General features: G+C 36.4%; 1 protein-coding gene across 2 annotated transcripts in view; it reads left to right on the top strand.

Moving 5' to 3' along the window:
- The window catches only part of LOC113237781 (homeobox protein abdominal-B-like), a 135,591-nt gene that overhangs the window by 118,555 nt on the left and 3,258 nt on the right, over positions 1-13,778 (top strand). For both annotated transcript variants that reach the window (XM_026474436.1, XM_026474438.1), the window contains 2 exons: positions 3,824-3,870; positions 9,902-10,519. In XM_026474436.1, coding sequence (XP_026330221.1) covers positions 3,824-3,870; positions 9,902-10,519 — 665 coding nt within the window. The remainder of the gene's footprint in view (positions 1-3,823; positions 3,871-9,901; positions 10,520-13,778) is intronic.

Genomic DNA, 13,778 nt, shown 5'->3' with positions numbered 1-13,778 from the left:
GGTAGTATAGTATTTACATGCCTTATATAGGTACACTAAGTAATATGTCAAAATGTTGATATACAAGCTCGAAAAATTTGTTGCTTAGAAGTAAAATTTAAAAAAAATTTTGAATTTTTTTGTGCAATACCAAGTGACGGGATGAACAAATAGTGCGCCTGGTGGTGAGCGACACGCCTATCCATAACAGTTACAGTGCCATTCAGAGATTTAAATCGCAAAGGTATTATGGACACTGCCACTACACCTGTCACCCTGAGACATAAGTTCAAAAGTTCTGTGTGCCTGTAATTTCACTAGTAGGTACTCTTACCCGTCCAAACCGAAACGCAGTAATGCTCACATTACTGCTTGGCGGCAGAAATTGGCAAGGGTGTGTAGGTTATCCTTAACGCACTTACGTAAAAGTTAAGGTACTTAGGTAAAAATTGAATTTTATTTATATAATTAAATTTTTATTGAATTGATATTCAATTATTTTTTGTGAAATTACTCCACTAGTTTGTTATAATTATTTTATTTTTTATATTTTATTTATATATTTAAACTTTTTTGCACAATACAACATAGGTAGTGTAAATGGACTTGATACCACAATACCGTGACTCTACCAGGCCTAAATGTAAAAAAAGAAATAAGCTATTTTTAAATTTAAATATTGTCAGTTGCAAACAAAAACAATTATTGTAAACTATCATTGTTTTCCTTAGGCTCAAGATGTTACAAAATCTATTAGAAAATACTTGATACCAGAAGGTATAAAGTAAAACTCTTTTTGTTCGCTTATTATTTAAATAAATTTACGTGCCTATTTATTTTAACTATATACTTTAACAGAAAACTAAAGAACCACTCCAAATGTGAGGTTTGATTATTTTTAACATCGTCTGTACAAATAGACCGATAGTTTTATTCGTATTATAGCGCTTGCCCCCGCTGAGTATCTTAGACCGTGAACATTAAATACGAAAGCATAAGGTACGTTTTACACAATCAAAATACTAAAGCACACATCCAGATAGATAAGCAAATGTTGAAGACCGGTGTTGTTTTCCCGTCGTCCGGCAGTAGAATTGCAAATGAATCGGCCATTTACTCTCGCGTCGTAAACCGGGATATGATCCAGTCAGTTTTCGCGCCATTAACCTCTCGGACCCCCTCCCACTGACGTGTTATTGTAAATAGCACGAGACTAGATGTTGCATGCGACTATGTTTATTTAAATACGCTTTATACATCCTGTTGGGACTTCTAGTCACATGTACAGAGTACCCCAAAAAAATATCAATCACGTTGCACAACATTAGATTTAGAAAAAAATCAATATCCAAAAATGTTTTATACGTTTCGTATACTTTATGCAGCCAGCAACCCAAGGTGTTTTGTATGTCTGCACTACAAAAGAAACGAAATAAAAACGCTGTATAGTTGTTTATATTATAAAGTATATACTTACCTAAACTTTTGTATCGCGCGGTATCACTGGACAGAGTATCTATGTAAATTAGCTAGATTATCGCGATTGTTATACCTACATTGGTTATGAAACAATTTTTCCGGATATAAAATCTTGTATGTATTTTAAAGAAACAAACCCACCCATGGTCATGGCATATCGAATACCTATATCTCATCGTATATTATAAACTATTTGTAGGTTACTGAACGAAGTTAATAAAGAGGAATAAATAGTAATTATTTTTTAATTTAAGTACCTCTGCGTTTCATGCTTTTTTGAACGATTAAATAATCGAGGTGAAAACAACTAATTAATAGAAATTACGGTCAGTCGATGCGCCAAAATTTTTTTAATTTAAAATTTATTGCAATTACCGAGTATGTTTATTTACATAACTACATATTTCAAAACACGTGTAGGTATACTTTACGCAAATATATATAGTACATTTGAATAAAGCAAACGTACATATAAGTATACCTATATTTTTACTGTAGATACTACGAATATATCAGAGGCCTAGTCGTTTGTAAGTCCGTGGGAGTCGTGTTTCCTTATAACACATACTTGTGGCATAGATAACACAACCTGACAGCTTGTAATGTGCGTCCAAACTTGTCCTGTCGCTATAGCCATTGAAATACTCCAACAACCAGTTTAAGATGCTCTCTGAATTACTATTAATAATCCCCTTTTCAGTGATATATTGTTTCGTGTAAACGAATGGGGTAGATCGTTCTGAAATGGTCTAGGGGTACCACGCAGTCGGTCGGCGGCCTATGCTTTTCGATAGAGTCGTAAACGTCATTTCGAGTGCCCTCCACTATCGCCTTGGCTGCTCTATTTAGTAATACTTGTCGAAAAATAAAAAAGTTGCCCAAACCCGGCCGGATTAGATTTGATAGGAGTTTAGTTAGATGCCCAAATGCGTAGAAAGTTAGATGAACGAAAAAGTTCCGACGAAAATACGACTCAACTTTTCCTATACCCATGTAATTATTTACTGAGTAGGCACTCGTAGGTAACGAGTATTAGACAACTAAGTCTGACTATAAATATAAAAGATGTATCATTACAAATCCTTATTAAAAAAGACAAGTACTTTTCTTTAAACTTCCTTAACTTAATTTAATATAACCTTGCTAAGTAAATATCTGTTAAAAATCAATCATTCTGAAAACGTGTTTTGATTGTACTGTAAAACACAAAACAGAATTTACGAGCCTTAAACACAAACACGTCTGCGATGGTTGACAAGAAAAAAGTTTGTAAACATGTTTTTTTCGTTTCCGAAAAATAAGTGGATACCGCACCCCCTTTAAAAGAAAAAAACCGGGGCATTTGGCGCAAATCACCTATTTTATGTAAAAATCGTGACTTACTGCCGTATCGAAAGACTTACAAAGGATTTATTTATATTTCTATCGGGTCCAATGTAGTAGAGGAATAAAATGTAAGTTGTAACTGAATGGGATCCTTGTGGGTGGATCTGAAAATAAACTGTAATGTTCCGGGGACGGTTAAGTCGTGGTAATGATTTAAGAGGAGTTCCAGTGGCTTGTTAGTCACGTTACACTTAAATTATAACCTTCAAAATTTATCGCTATCTATTTGTGAAACTTGGTTACATAAATAAGAGATAATATAGAAAGGAACACTTCCCCAAAAATGCGTTCTAAATTTATCTGTCAATGAAAATTAAAGAAGAGAGAGGTGTTGGAGACGTTTTAAAATTATTAAAAAAAAAAACAGAAATAATATTTGATTTTAAAGAAAGATATTTTGGTTGTTCATATACGAAAAGAGAAAATCGTAAACGATATTTTACCATTAATTTGACAAATAATTTGAATCGGTTATAATTAAGTATAACCGTTTAACATAAAACAATAAATTCGGAAATTTTATTGGGGGTTGCTTGCTTTATTGCTATTAAAAAATATATAGTTTTTACAATTATTTCCATATCGTATCTATGTGTCTACATCGACTGATCCAAAGAACAGAGTCCGATGTGATTATACATCGAAAAGAAGATAAATAAATAATCTCGTTATTCAAATTAAGGCTTATCTACAGGTGTTTCCAGAATTTTTATAACTTATATCATTTCGGAAATATAAAATCGAACAATAGTCGATCTGATATCCACTGCTAAGAACAGGGAACGAAATGTACAATGTCCTGTGAATAAGCTGTCTTACACGTAGGTCTTTATTCTACGTATGAGTCGATATGTTGCCCATAATTTTTATCACATAGACCTGACATCTCTAAATATATGAAATATTATTATAATTACATTTTAATGTTATATTGTGTTATTTATTATTACATATTTTGTGTGTAATTTCTTGCTTGCAGATTACCCTGTCCGTTTACACAGACCTCGCTAGCCAGTTTACGACAAGGTGAATATAATATTATTTTCATAAAACCATTTATTTAAATTATATATTTACAGTTCAAAGCGTTATTTATGTCACGCCCGTTTATCAAAAAAAGGAGATTTTTTTTTATATGTAAATCTGAAAAAATTTGAGTTTTATATTTTTTTTGTAAATTTTTAAACAACTGTCATAAGCATTTTTGTGCAATTTTTTATGTTAATAAAGATCAAAAGTCATTATTCATTCCTACAAGCATATAATTTATTACTTAAGAAATTTATTGCCACTTATCATCTCTTGGATTTTATATCCAGTACCTAAGGTCGAAAGTTAACTACTACTATTATAACGTTTTAGGTTTGTAAATATTCGAAGAGTCACTGATATTTTATATCATTATATATTTTTACAATTACAAATAAACTTTAAAATATTGTTTAAATTTAGTGCACATCGCAACCAAACTGTATGTTATTAACTTCTATACATATAAAAATGCAATTTATTAGATCTATACCATCATTATAGAAAATATCGGGTGAAGTAATTTTTAAGTCGGTACATAATTTATGCCTTTTTGATGAACGGTACTTTCAAACCAAGTTACACGAGGCTTGTAACGGAGAAAGCTGGAGATATGTACCTAACAGGTTTCTCGATATGGACCTGACTGCCCTTATTCCCGTATTTCACCGTCTTTTGAATTGGGCATTATTATTATTATATTTTATACTTTAGCTTCTACTTAAAAAACTTTATGTAGGTTTAACGATAAGAAGTTAGTTAGTTTCGAAGTTTTTACGCCCTTAAATTCGGATTCAGCATAATACCTACATACCGTATATTATTAGTGGAACGTAATGTCATTAAATTACATTACCATATATTGACTGTATATCGATAGGTAGAGGTGCGAAGGATCATGTTCTGATAGCTGCTGTTAATAGAATCAGGCTAAGAAATGTAAAAAAAAAACCATATAAATTGTGCTTCAACCTTGGATCGTATGGTTTTTAATTCGATAAAAAACACAACCTATAGAATTTTATAACTGTGAATAAACGTGTTAATGCTTAATGTTGCCAACAGCTGGTATTTTATCCATATTTTCTGGTACCTTTTTATATAGATACGTATTTAAATACATTGTATATGGAGTATGTATGTGTAGGTAAAGAGAAAGGCGTCTTGCAGATACACGACGGGTTTTCAAAATGGGACGCGTCGGACATTTTTATTTATGTCTTCCGAGGATCGCACGGCCGCTCTTATTGCACGTTCAGACTAAAATATTGGTTCTATTAATTGAATACACGTTATAAATAAAATATGCGTTTTGATACTTATAAATTTTGGACAAATTGAAATTAGTAATAAATATTCCACATTGTTTTTAATTAAATTTTTTATAACACCAAGTGACTGGACGAACAAGTCGTGCGCCTGGTGGTAAACGACACGCCTGTTCATAGAATGTAGTTTTTTAACTTTAAATCGCAAAGATCTGAGAGGCACTGACAATACGTTCTTCACTCTGAGACATAAGTGACGTGTCCATGTGCCTATAGTTTCCTCAGCACCCTTATCCTTTAAAACCGGAACACAGTAATGCTTACATTACTGCTTGGCGGCAGAAATAGGCGGTACTTGTGGACGAGAAGTATCTGTGGACGAACTCTTCATAAGAAGCTCTACTGCTAAAATTTATTTAAATTATTCATCATGAAATGAAAACTTGTTAGGTTTAGAAAGTCGACGTACAAACGCGGATATAGTGATTACAAAATGTGGTTTAAAATGATAGATGCGTGACATTTAATCAAATTAATCACACTCAGAACAAGATTTTCAATAACAAATCGGCTTAACTTTAAAGTTTGTAACTTTTTGTAATGTAATCGTAAAATCTTTTTACGGTCCGTAAATATGTGTTTTCTAGTACCACAGCAGAAAAAAAGACCTATCTCCTAATACAAAAGTAACATTATCTCACAAACAAGCCAGACGAGTTTCAGGCGCGTTGAATGACAGAAGCAAACATAGGAACAAGTGTTCATCTGCGCTTGTCTGTCTATAAATATTTACGTTGTGAAACTCTCCAGGCCAATGGTCGACCATGCAGCCGTATATAAAAGTACGTTTTCTTATCTCGAGCATGTGTAGTTGCGCAAACGCACAATGTGAACGCGAATGATATGTAGGTAGGTGAAATAAATAGCTTTGGCGATATTGTTACAAAATTTTCACACATGTAGGTTTCGTTACGTAATTTTTTTTCGCAAAGTAATTTTCTCTATGTTTTAGTGTAGATGGGAATTACAAAACTCATATGTAATAAAAGTGTAGTTTATTTTATTTTAAATACAAAATATTTAGGATTTACTTAAATTTTTGGAAATCAACACGTTTTCGTGAGAAATCTATAGCCGATCGGTTTGAATACTTATTGGAGAAATACATAGGTACATTTCCTAAAAAAAAATTTAATAATTTATACTTTATAAATTTACGAAGTAGGTACACGATGACTTTTTTATATAGATGTGGCATTACATTCTTTTCAAATAATATTTCAAAGTACTATAAAATATATATCCCCGCTAACTATGCATTAAAGTATTAAGTTGTAAATAAATCATTAAAGTTTATGATTAAGTTAAGGCAGCACTTACATGATTATCCTGAATATTGAATGCCTAAGAAATTAGCATTAATTACAGTTAATTAAGGCCTCTCTCTAAGGTAGTTACTTGAAGCAACCAACACAGGCAGTACCGGTTGTTTACTTTGTAACTCAGTACCTGTTTGCAGTTTACAAGACGTATTTCACTATACTTGACATCTTTTATAACAGATACCTATTCATACTAGTTCTAGAGTTCACTTAGAATCTCATAGGTGGATTTTTTTATTGAGTCTCAGACGCTGTTATGTTAAGGTATGAGAAATATATTTGAACTTATAATTTTTGTCTAGGTTGGTTTGTTTGAATTTCACTCAATACTGCGCTACATTTCACTGTAATTTGTAATAAAAATTACAAGCGCAGGTAGCTTTTAAATTTATGTAGGTACAATTCACAAAGAATAAAAGTAAATTCAGACAATGCATAGAATCGCAAGGTGTCTCTACAAACCTGTATTAAAAATACTAAACACTCGTAATCCCAGCTATTAACAAATATCCTGTTGACAAATCCACAAAAGAGAATTTACAACTTTTCGATTCATTCAATTTTATTTATACTTGCGATTGTAGCAAGACGGTTACACCATAAACTATGAAGAGTTCAGGGGTGTGGCTTACTTTGAGCTTCCTTTTGGCCACTATAAAGAATAATGTACAAGAATAATTAAGTTTTTATTTTAACATACATATATTTTATGACAATGTTGTACTTAATGAGCCTTATAGAGCCGGAATGCCTTGTTTTTAAATTAATAAGTTACTTTCGATGTAGATTATAATATCTTCACCATCAACAACCCTTTATGTGTGCTGGGCACATGTGTTCATTACGAATAGTAATTAGGATATAGTCTGCCTCGCTGGCCCGAGTCGGTTTGGCAATTTCACAAATATATCTTTGGTAGATTTTATAGTTTATTTACCTATATCATGAACCATCTTTGATATCTAGGTTTCGTCGCGATATTTCTTACACTGTTAGCGAGATGTATTACTGCCAAACATTTCACAAATGTACATAACTTAGAAATAGTTATGTACGGACAACAGTGCATCAGACTACACGTTTTTGTTCGAAAATCGCCTCCAGTGCAACGGAACAAAATACGTCAATTTGTAGCTTGATGTGCTGTTGACTGTACATTTGTAAATACTTCTGCATGTTGCAACTTCGCTTAGTGTCAACTTTTCTACGACATGTACGAATTGGTTGTACAACTCGTACATATTGTTTATTATTAAAAAAAACCGCTCCAATTTCATTTAAAAGTAGAGTCAACAATAAGTTTTATTTGTCCAGAAGAATGTTGATAGTGCATATTACATGGCTTAACCTTTAAACTGTGGGAAATTGGCTGACTTATCTGTCACGCGGACGTTAAAATCATGTATTGTATTTTGACAAATTTGGCCTTTATTACCATAATAAGCGTTATACGTGTTAACAACAGTACTTAATCGTATATATGTGTTATTCTTTTGTTCACTTGATGTTTTTTATTGCCGTGTCTTGTGTAAACAGAGCAGTAGGAGCTGTGTGAAATATTGTAAGCAAATTTATTGGTTGTACGACGCATTGTTCCCTTTGATACGGCGTGGAAGGGTGTGTCTTCAAGAATGTCGGGGTTGTATGAAATGTAAAGAATGATAACTGTAAGACTTTCTAGATATTTATGTTGTGTTTATTGCGTCTTTAAGTAATGAACTTATAACGCCACTTATGGTTTAGAGAATTTAGAAATACTTAATTTTAACTAATTAGGACTCATCTTACAAAAGTTTAGATGTGCTTTTTTCTTTAGACTTTCTTTCAAATAAAAACTAGAGCATCAGAATCTATTTACGAGTATGTGGACCGTTCTGTGGAATGTCTTTTCTAAATGTTGAGTTGAGTTGAGTTAGTTGAGATTTCATTCTCTAAGTTTGTTTGCGGCCATAAATTATCACTACTGCTTTAACTGTAGCAGAAAAGTCACTTAACTGAGGAAGAAGAAGAAGAATCCAAAAATGTAAGGCATTAGAACTCGACCTTGCCATTGACAAAGCAATGAAACAAAATTGTACTCATAATTTAATCTAGTACCTAGCATTATTTGTGGTGAAATTAACAGACGATAAAATTAAGTTTATACTCACAATAAAATGTGAGTGAGTTGCCGTCATAAAGTCTCGCGTTTTTTATTGGTGGCAACTCGGCGATGGTCGAGTGACGCTTGCAGTTTGGTTAAACGGCAGTTTATGGCTATTTTGCCTCCATTAATCGCTTTACTACGCACCCGCGCCTCGCTTCGCCTTGCCTCCGATACAACCCTTGCTCTCTACTCTGATTCCACTCAATAAGTCAGGGACATCGTGTAGATACTTAATTGCAATGATCAATTGAATTTAAAAGCTTTTTGGGGGTATACTTTTACAAAAAAAATGTCTTTCGAGGTATATATAATAATCTAGACACTATATTTAATAATAATATTATCTACTTCTTATTACTAAATTCAGTATCAAAAATAGAGTTTCAAAATTGTCCAACATGATGTCGCTGGAAGTCAATAACAAAATTAGGTAGAATCAGACTAATATCAAATGTACAGAAGATAGCAGCAATGCTGAGTTGGGCGCGTTGCCAACCGCCCGCCTACAATCCGCCAGTAGCGCGAGTCGTGAAACGCGAAGCGGAGCGCGTCGCGGGTTCCGCCACCCGCCGCTAGATGTCTGCGGACGTGCGCGCGCGTGTGTGCGGCGCACACCGCCGCGGCCGCGCTCCGCCACTCCGCGCTCGACCGCGCCGCCGATTGCGCGTCTCGCGTATCCCGACACTAGCTCGCACGCGACACGCTCGCGACCGACACGTACTCCGAACCGATACTCGTTGCTACAAAATAAATAACAAAACTGTTGCGTCACTACGAAAACTTTCCGACAATTTTCCCGGTGCCCTCAGTGTATAAAAGACTATTTAGTAAACTCACCAGGAGGACTTTGCAACTAAACGAACTTATAATTTTTTTTCTGAAATTACGACAGTATTATCATATCAGTGACTGTTCGGTTTCAAAATACGTTTAAATTTCAATTGTACTGTCGTATTTCGCCGACGAGCTTCCAGAACTGTAGTTTTTCAGCCTGTAAACTTTGCGGTCAACTCTCGTCCGGTCAGCTAGCTAAATCGGGAATCGCGTTTTAATTTTCATGTGCCGCTGCCGTGTGTGGGACGCGTGTGTACGCGGTGCGATGTGCCCGCGACGCGCGTGAACCGGCCGGTGACGTTCCTGCTCCCCCGTGGCTTGCCCGGTCGCCACCCTGTACCCTGACAACCATGTCGGGGGCCTCGGCGCGCCCTGCGATGCGGCTGCCGCGTCGCCAGCGCCCGCATCCGGCCACTCCACCGGGCCGGCCTGGTGGACCATGATGAACGGGGTCGGCGGCGCGCTCTACGAGGAGGCGCACGCGTCGCCCCCCGGAGGCTCGCCCCCGGCGGCACCAGCCGCCGCACCGCCCTCCGCGTCCAGCGCCTCGCCCGCCTCCGTGGGCTCCAACCCGCCTCAACCCCCGCTGCATATCCCTGCCAAGCGCTACGGCGAGCCCGAGCCCGGCGTCATACGTCACGCACAGCAACCCACCTGGGGCTACCCGCCTGACGCGCCTGCCTCTTTCGATCATCAGTATCCGGGGGGACCTACCTACTACAATCTTCCCGTTACTGACAGAGACCGCAAATCGACCCTTCCTTTCTGGCCCACTGGCAGTGGAGAATACAAGCCCTACGCAGACGGTGGCTGTCATCAAGGCTTCTCACAACCTTGCTGGAATTATCCGTATGGAGCGCCACGAGGAGACCAGCCCCTGCCCTACGTCAGCAGCGAAGAGCGCCGGACAGCCGTCTCCGAGGCGTCGAGTTTCTCCCATGATGCTTATGGTCTTCGGAACTATGCGCCTGAAAGCGTCTCGAGTGCACCATACCCACCCCCAGGGGCATTACCCGGTCAGTATATATTTTCTGCATTATTTTTTTTGTAATCTTGCACTATCCTCAAATCCAGCAATCACGTTTTTCGACGTCCGGTCACGACAACACCTGTTTATAATCTTTACCTGAACTTATCGGTCGCTCGTGAGCCAAACATATCGAGCGGCAAAACAATTTTCCATTTGTGATTTATAAACACACTGTAGTATGAGATTGCAAGACTTGAGGACGTGTGTGTTTGAGGATATTTTAGTAAAAATTTTTAGTAATTTATGTAGCGCGGAGGAGTAAAGTCAAATGGTTGATTTGTAAATAATGATGGGTTTGTCAACCTTGACCCTCGATGGCATTTGGCGCCGCTGGTCGCTAGATGGCGTTGGGCGCGTCGCACCGCACACAGGTTTGTGCTCGTGTATGCCGCACGCACACAGCGTCAGCTTACGGACGCCAAATCTGTGGGGGTGTCGCAATCACCTAGCTATGCACACTCTTGCACTTTCTGCATTATATTCTCGTCTTGAAGATATGGATTCAAGTTTTGATTAGTACGATTTCTCAAATTTATTTTCCCTTTGGTACCTATTACAATAGTTATGTTCTGAATATGTACCAATATCCCTAATCTGATATTTTTAGTTTAAAGTATGTTACGTAATAATCTCTTGAGAATGCCAGAAACCTAATATTTAATTCAATGATTATCGTCAATGACGTGCGATTTTCAAAATAAATCTATCTATAAATTGTTACAAATAAGGCCCTTAAATCACAACAATTCCATTAAAATATCTTTCATAGAAAATATAACTGCAGAAATAGTACGACTACTTACATAGAAAGAGCAATTCAGAATAATCATCCGTGTAAGTAAACCATTGAACGCTCAGCGTCCTTCAAAGTATCGATAAATCGAGAGTTAATCCAAATAAACATTAGCATAAACTTTGCGAGAAATCCTTAAAACTCCGTACAGAAGGCGGCCACGCGCTCAAATCAAAACATTTTCCCACAGACCACCATAAATTTGATGAATGAACGAAACACGTGCTACAAATGTTTAAAAACGAACCGTAAGCACCGTTTTATAGGCAATGTTAAACGGCACTATACAACCGACAATAAATTAAAGTTTACGTAAAATAAAGCGCCAATAAAAATGTATAACTAATAAATAAACACGATACCTGAGCGCTAAGACAATAAACTGATCTTTGAGTAGCCGCAATAAACCAAATATTGCTACAATAAACACATTATAGACTGATGATGAGACGATAAAAAACTAGACGGTCGGAGGAGCTGAGTTCGTTGCATACGGGCCGATTCATTCCATCTTGTAGATGTATATCACTTTTATGATAATCATAAAACCGCGACGACGTTACTGACATGCAATAACACTGGTTCACATTCCCAAATCGCGCTAGTAAGTAGTAATTACGAAACTACGACCGCCATGTCAATATGAGAGCAATAAAAAGGCTCCATTCATAAACGCTCGACGCTAGTTCACTTTCGATCGCCGCCTAACCATAAAGATGGGTTTATCGCGCCTCTGTTACGGCAGAGGTGTAACTTGACATAATTTTGCGTAAAACGCGCATATAATGGGCCATTAAAAGGAAACAATTGTTGAAAAAGTTATACGAGTGTTCACGTCACTTTATGATTGTATGTTTACGGCCCACCTGAGGTTGACATTGACTTTGATTTCTGCATTTACGGCTTAGTAAACGGTTTGAGGAATGGCACCGCTCCGTTAGTGAGAGTTGTTAGCGGTACTCAATATACACTCACGACTCGAGTAGCTTAAAGGTATTTCTTCGTCCGTTCTGCATCTGCAACCAAAGTTTTTATATAGAATCATCAAAGTAACAAAGAAAAAAATCTTTAAAATTCTGAAGAGAAAATCCTGGACGACATTCTTGAGACTTTTACGGCAAGCGTGTTTCTTTGGCATATTAAACTAAGAATTGGACAGTCGAACTGACTGTAGAACTAAAACCATGTATTATTTTAGACCTGAATATTTATCTATAATTACAATATTGCCTTCGACAAAATACCAGAAATAAATCAATTTTCCTACAACCAAGTTTAAGTAGCATTCCAAACTTTATGTCGAAGAATTAAGAAGAGCTGTTGTCAATTGACGGAGTAAGATACATGAAATAGACAATGCCTGCGGTTGGGTAGGTAAAGTTTTATGGGCGACAAGAACCCGCACTTTTATTACCACTGATCGCTACCTATCCCCTCATAATTGACAACTTGGCTTGTCATTATGTTTTCTTTAAACAATTGCCAGGGCTGGAAACCACTGCAAGAATATTTTCTAGGAGGAACATTCATTTTGTGGGTAATAAACTATTTAGCGACTGAAGAATTTTCTGTAATAAGACTTAAGATTTATTTGCCATTTTCCGTGAAATATATATACCATTCGTATAGGCACCTTGAATGTATTTAGGTTTATTAGGAGCTTGCTATGAAAGATTGTAACTCAAAATCTCCATATTGCCTCTTCCAGAGGCCTTCCATGTGTCTCAGCCTTTAGATTTTATAAAATAGTTTCCGTAGCGCCCAATTTTGGTTTTACCAGCCGTTACAGAAGACAATACTGATTTGGTTTAATTATTGTCTGATCCACCTGTCGAGATTTACGACCTTATAAACACTTTTTCGTTTTATGATACTGCGAAATAAGAACGAATACGGCTAAGTGACGTTATTAGAAACTTTGAGTCCAAAGCCTTTTCTTTATGCGATTTCGCCACGACGAACTTTAATTTCATTTCAATCGGCGAAGCGAATCGTCTTGAATCAATGATTAAATAACGAGAGTATTAAGAAATTTCAATATTCACTGCAATTTTTTTAAATAAAAGTAAGGCATGCACTGACTGCTGAGGACAATACTTAATTTGGATTGGTCTGGTTTAATAATATGAAATTCGAAAAGAAAATAATAAGATCTACTACGAGAGTATGCAATGATTGTAATAAGGATATTGGCTACACGAGGAAGATTTGATAAAGAGAAACAAGCTTGAACAAAAGCAATGTTCCAATACGCATTGTTTTTAAATTGAAACCCACACATACATTTGTCCTCGGAAATTTAACGACTTCGTTTAATTTTAGATAGCTGACGTTCGGATTGCAAGTAGTAAAAATGTATTACCTAACGTCGTAGGTGACACACTTATTGTGGTAGGGCAGTTTTATGAACTCGCTTAGGTACCCGAATCACTTGTTTTAAACACGAATGCGT

Source organism: Hyposmocoma kahamanoa, unplaced genomic scaffold (assembly GCF_003589595.1).
Source record: "Hyposmocoma kahamanoa isolate Upper Pololo Valley unplaced genomic scaffold, ASM358959v1 94, whole genome shotgun sequence".
NCBI lineage: Eukaryota > Metazoa > Arthropoda > Insecta > Lepidoptera > Cosmopterigidae > Hyposmocoma > Hyposmocoma kahamanoa.
This window is presented reverse-complemented; position numbering and strand designations above follow the sequence as displayed.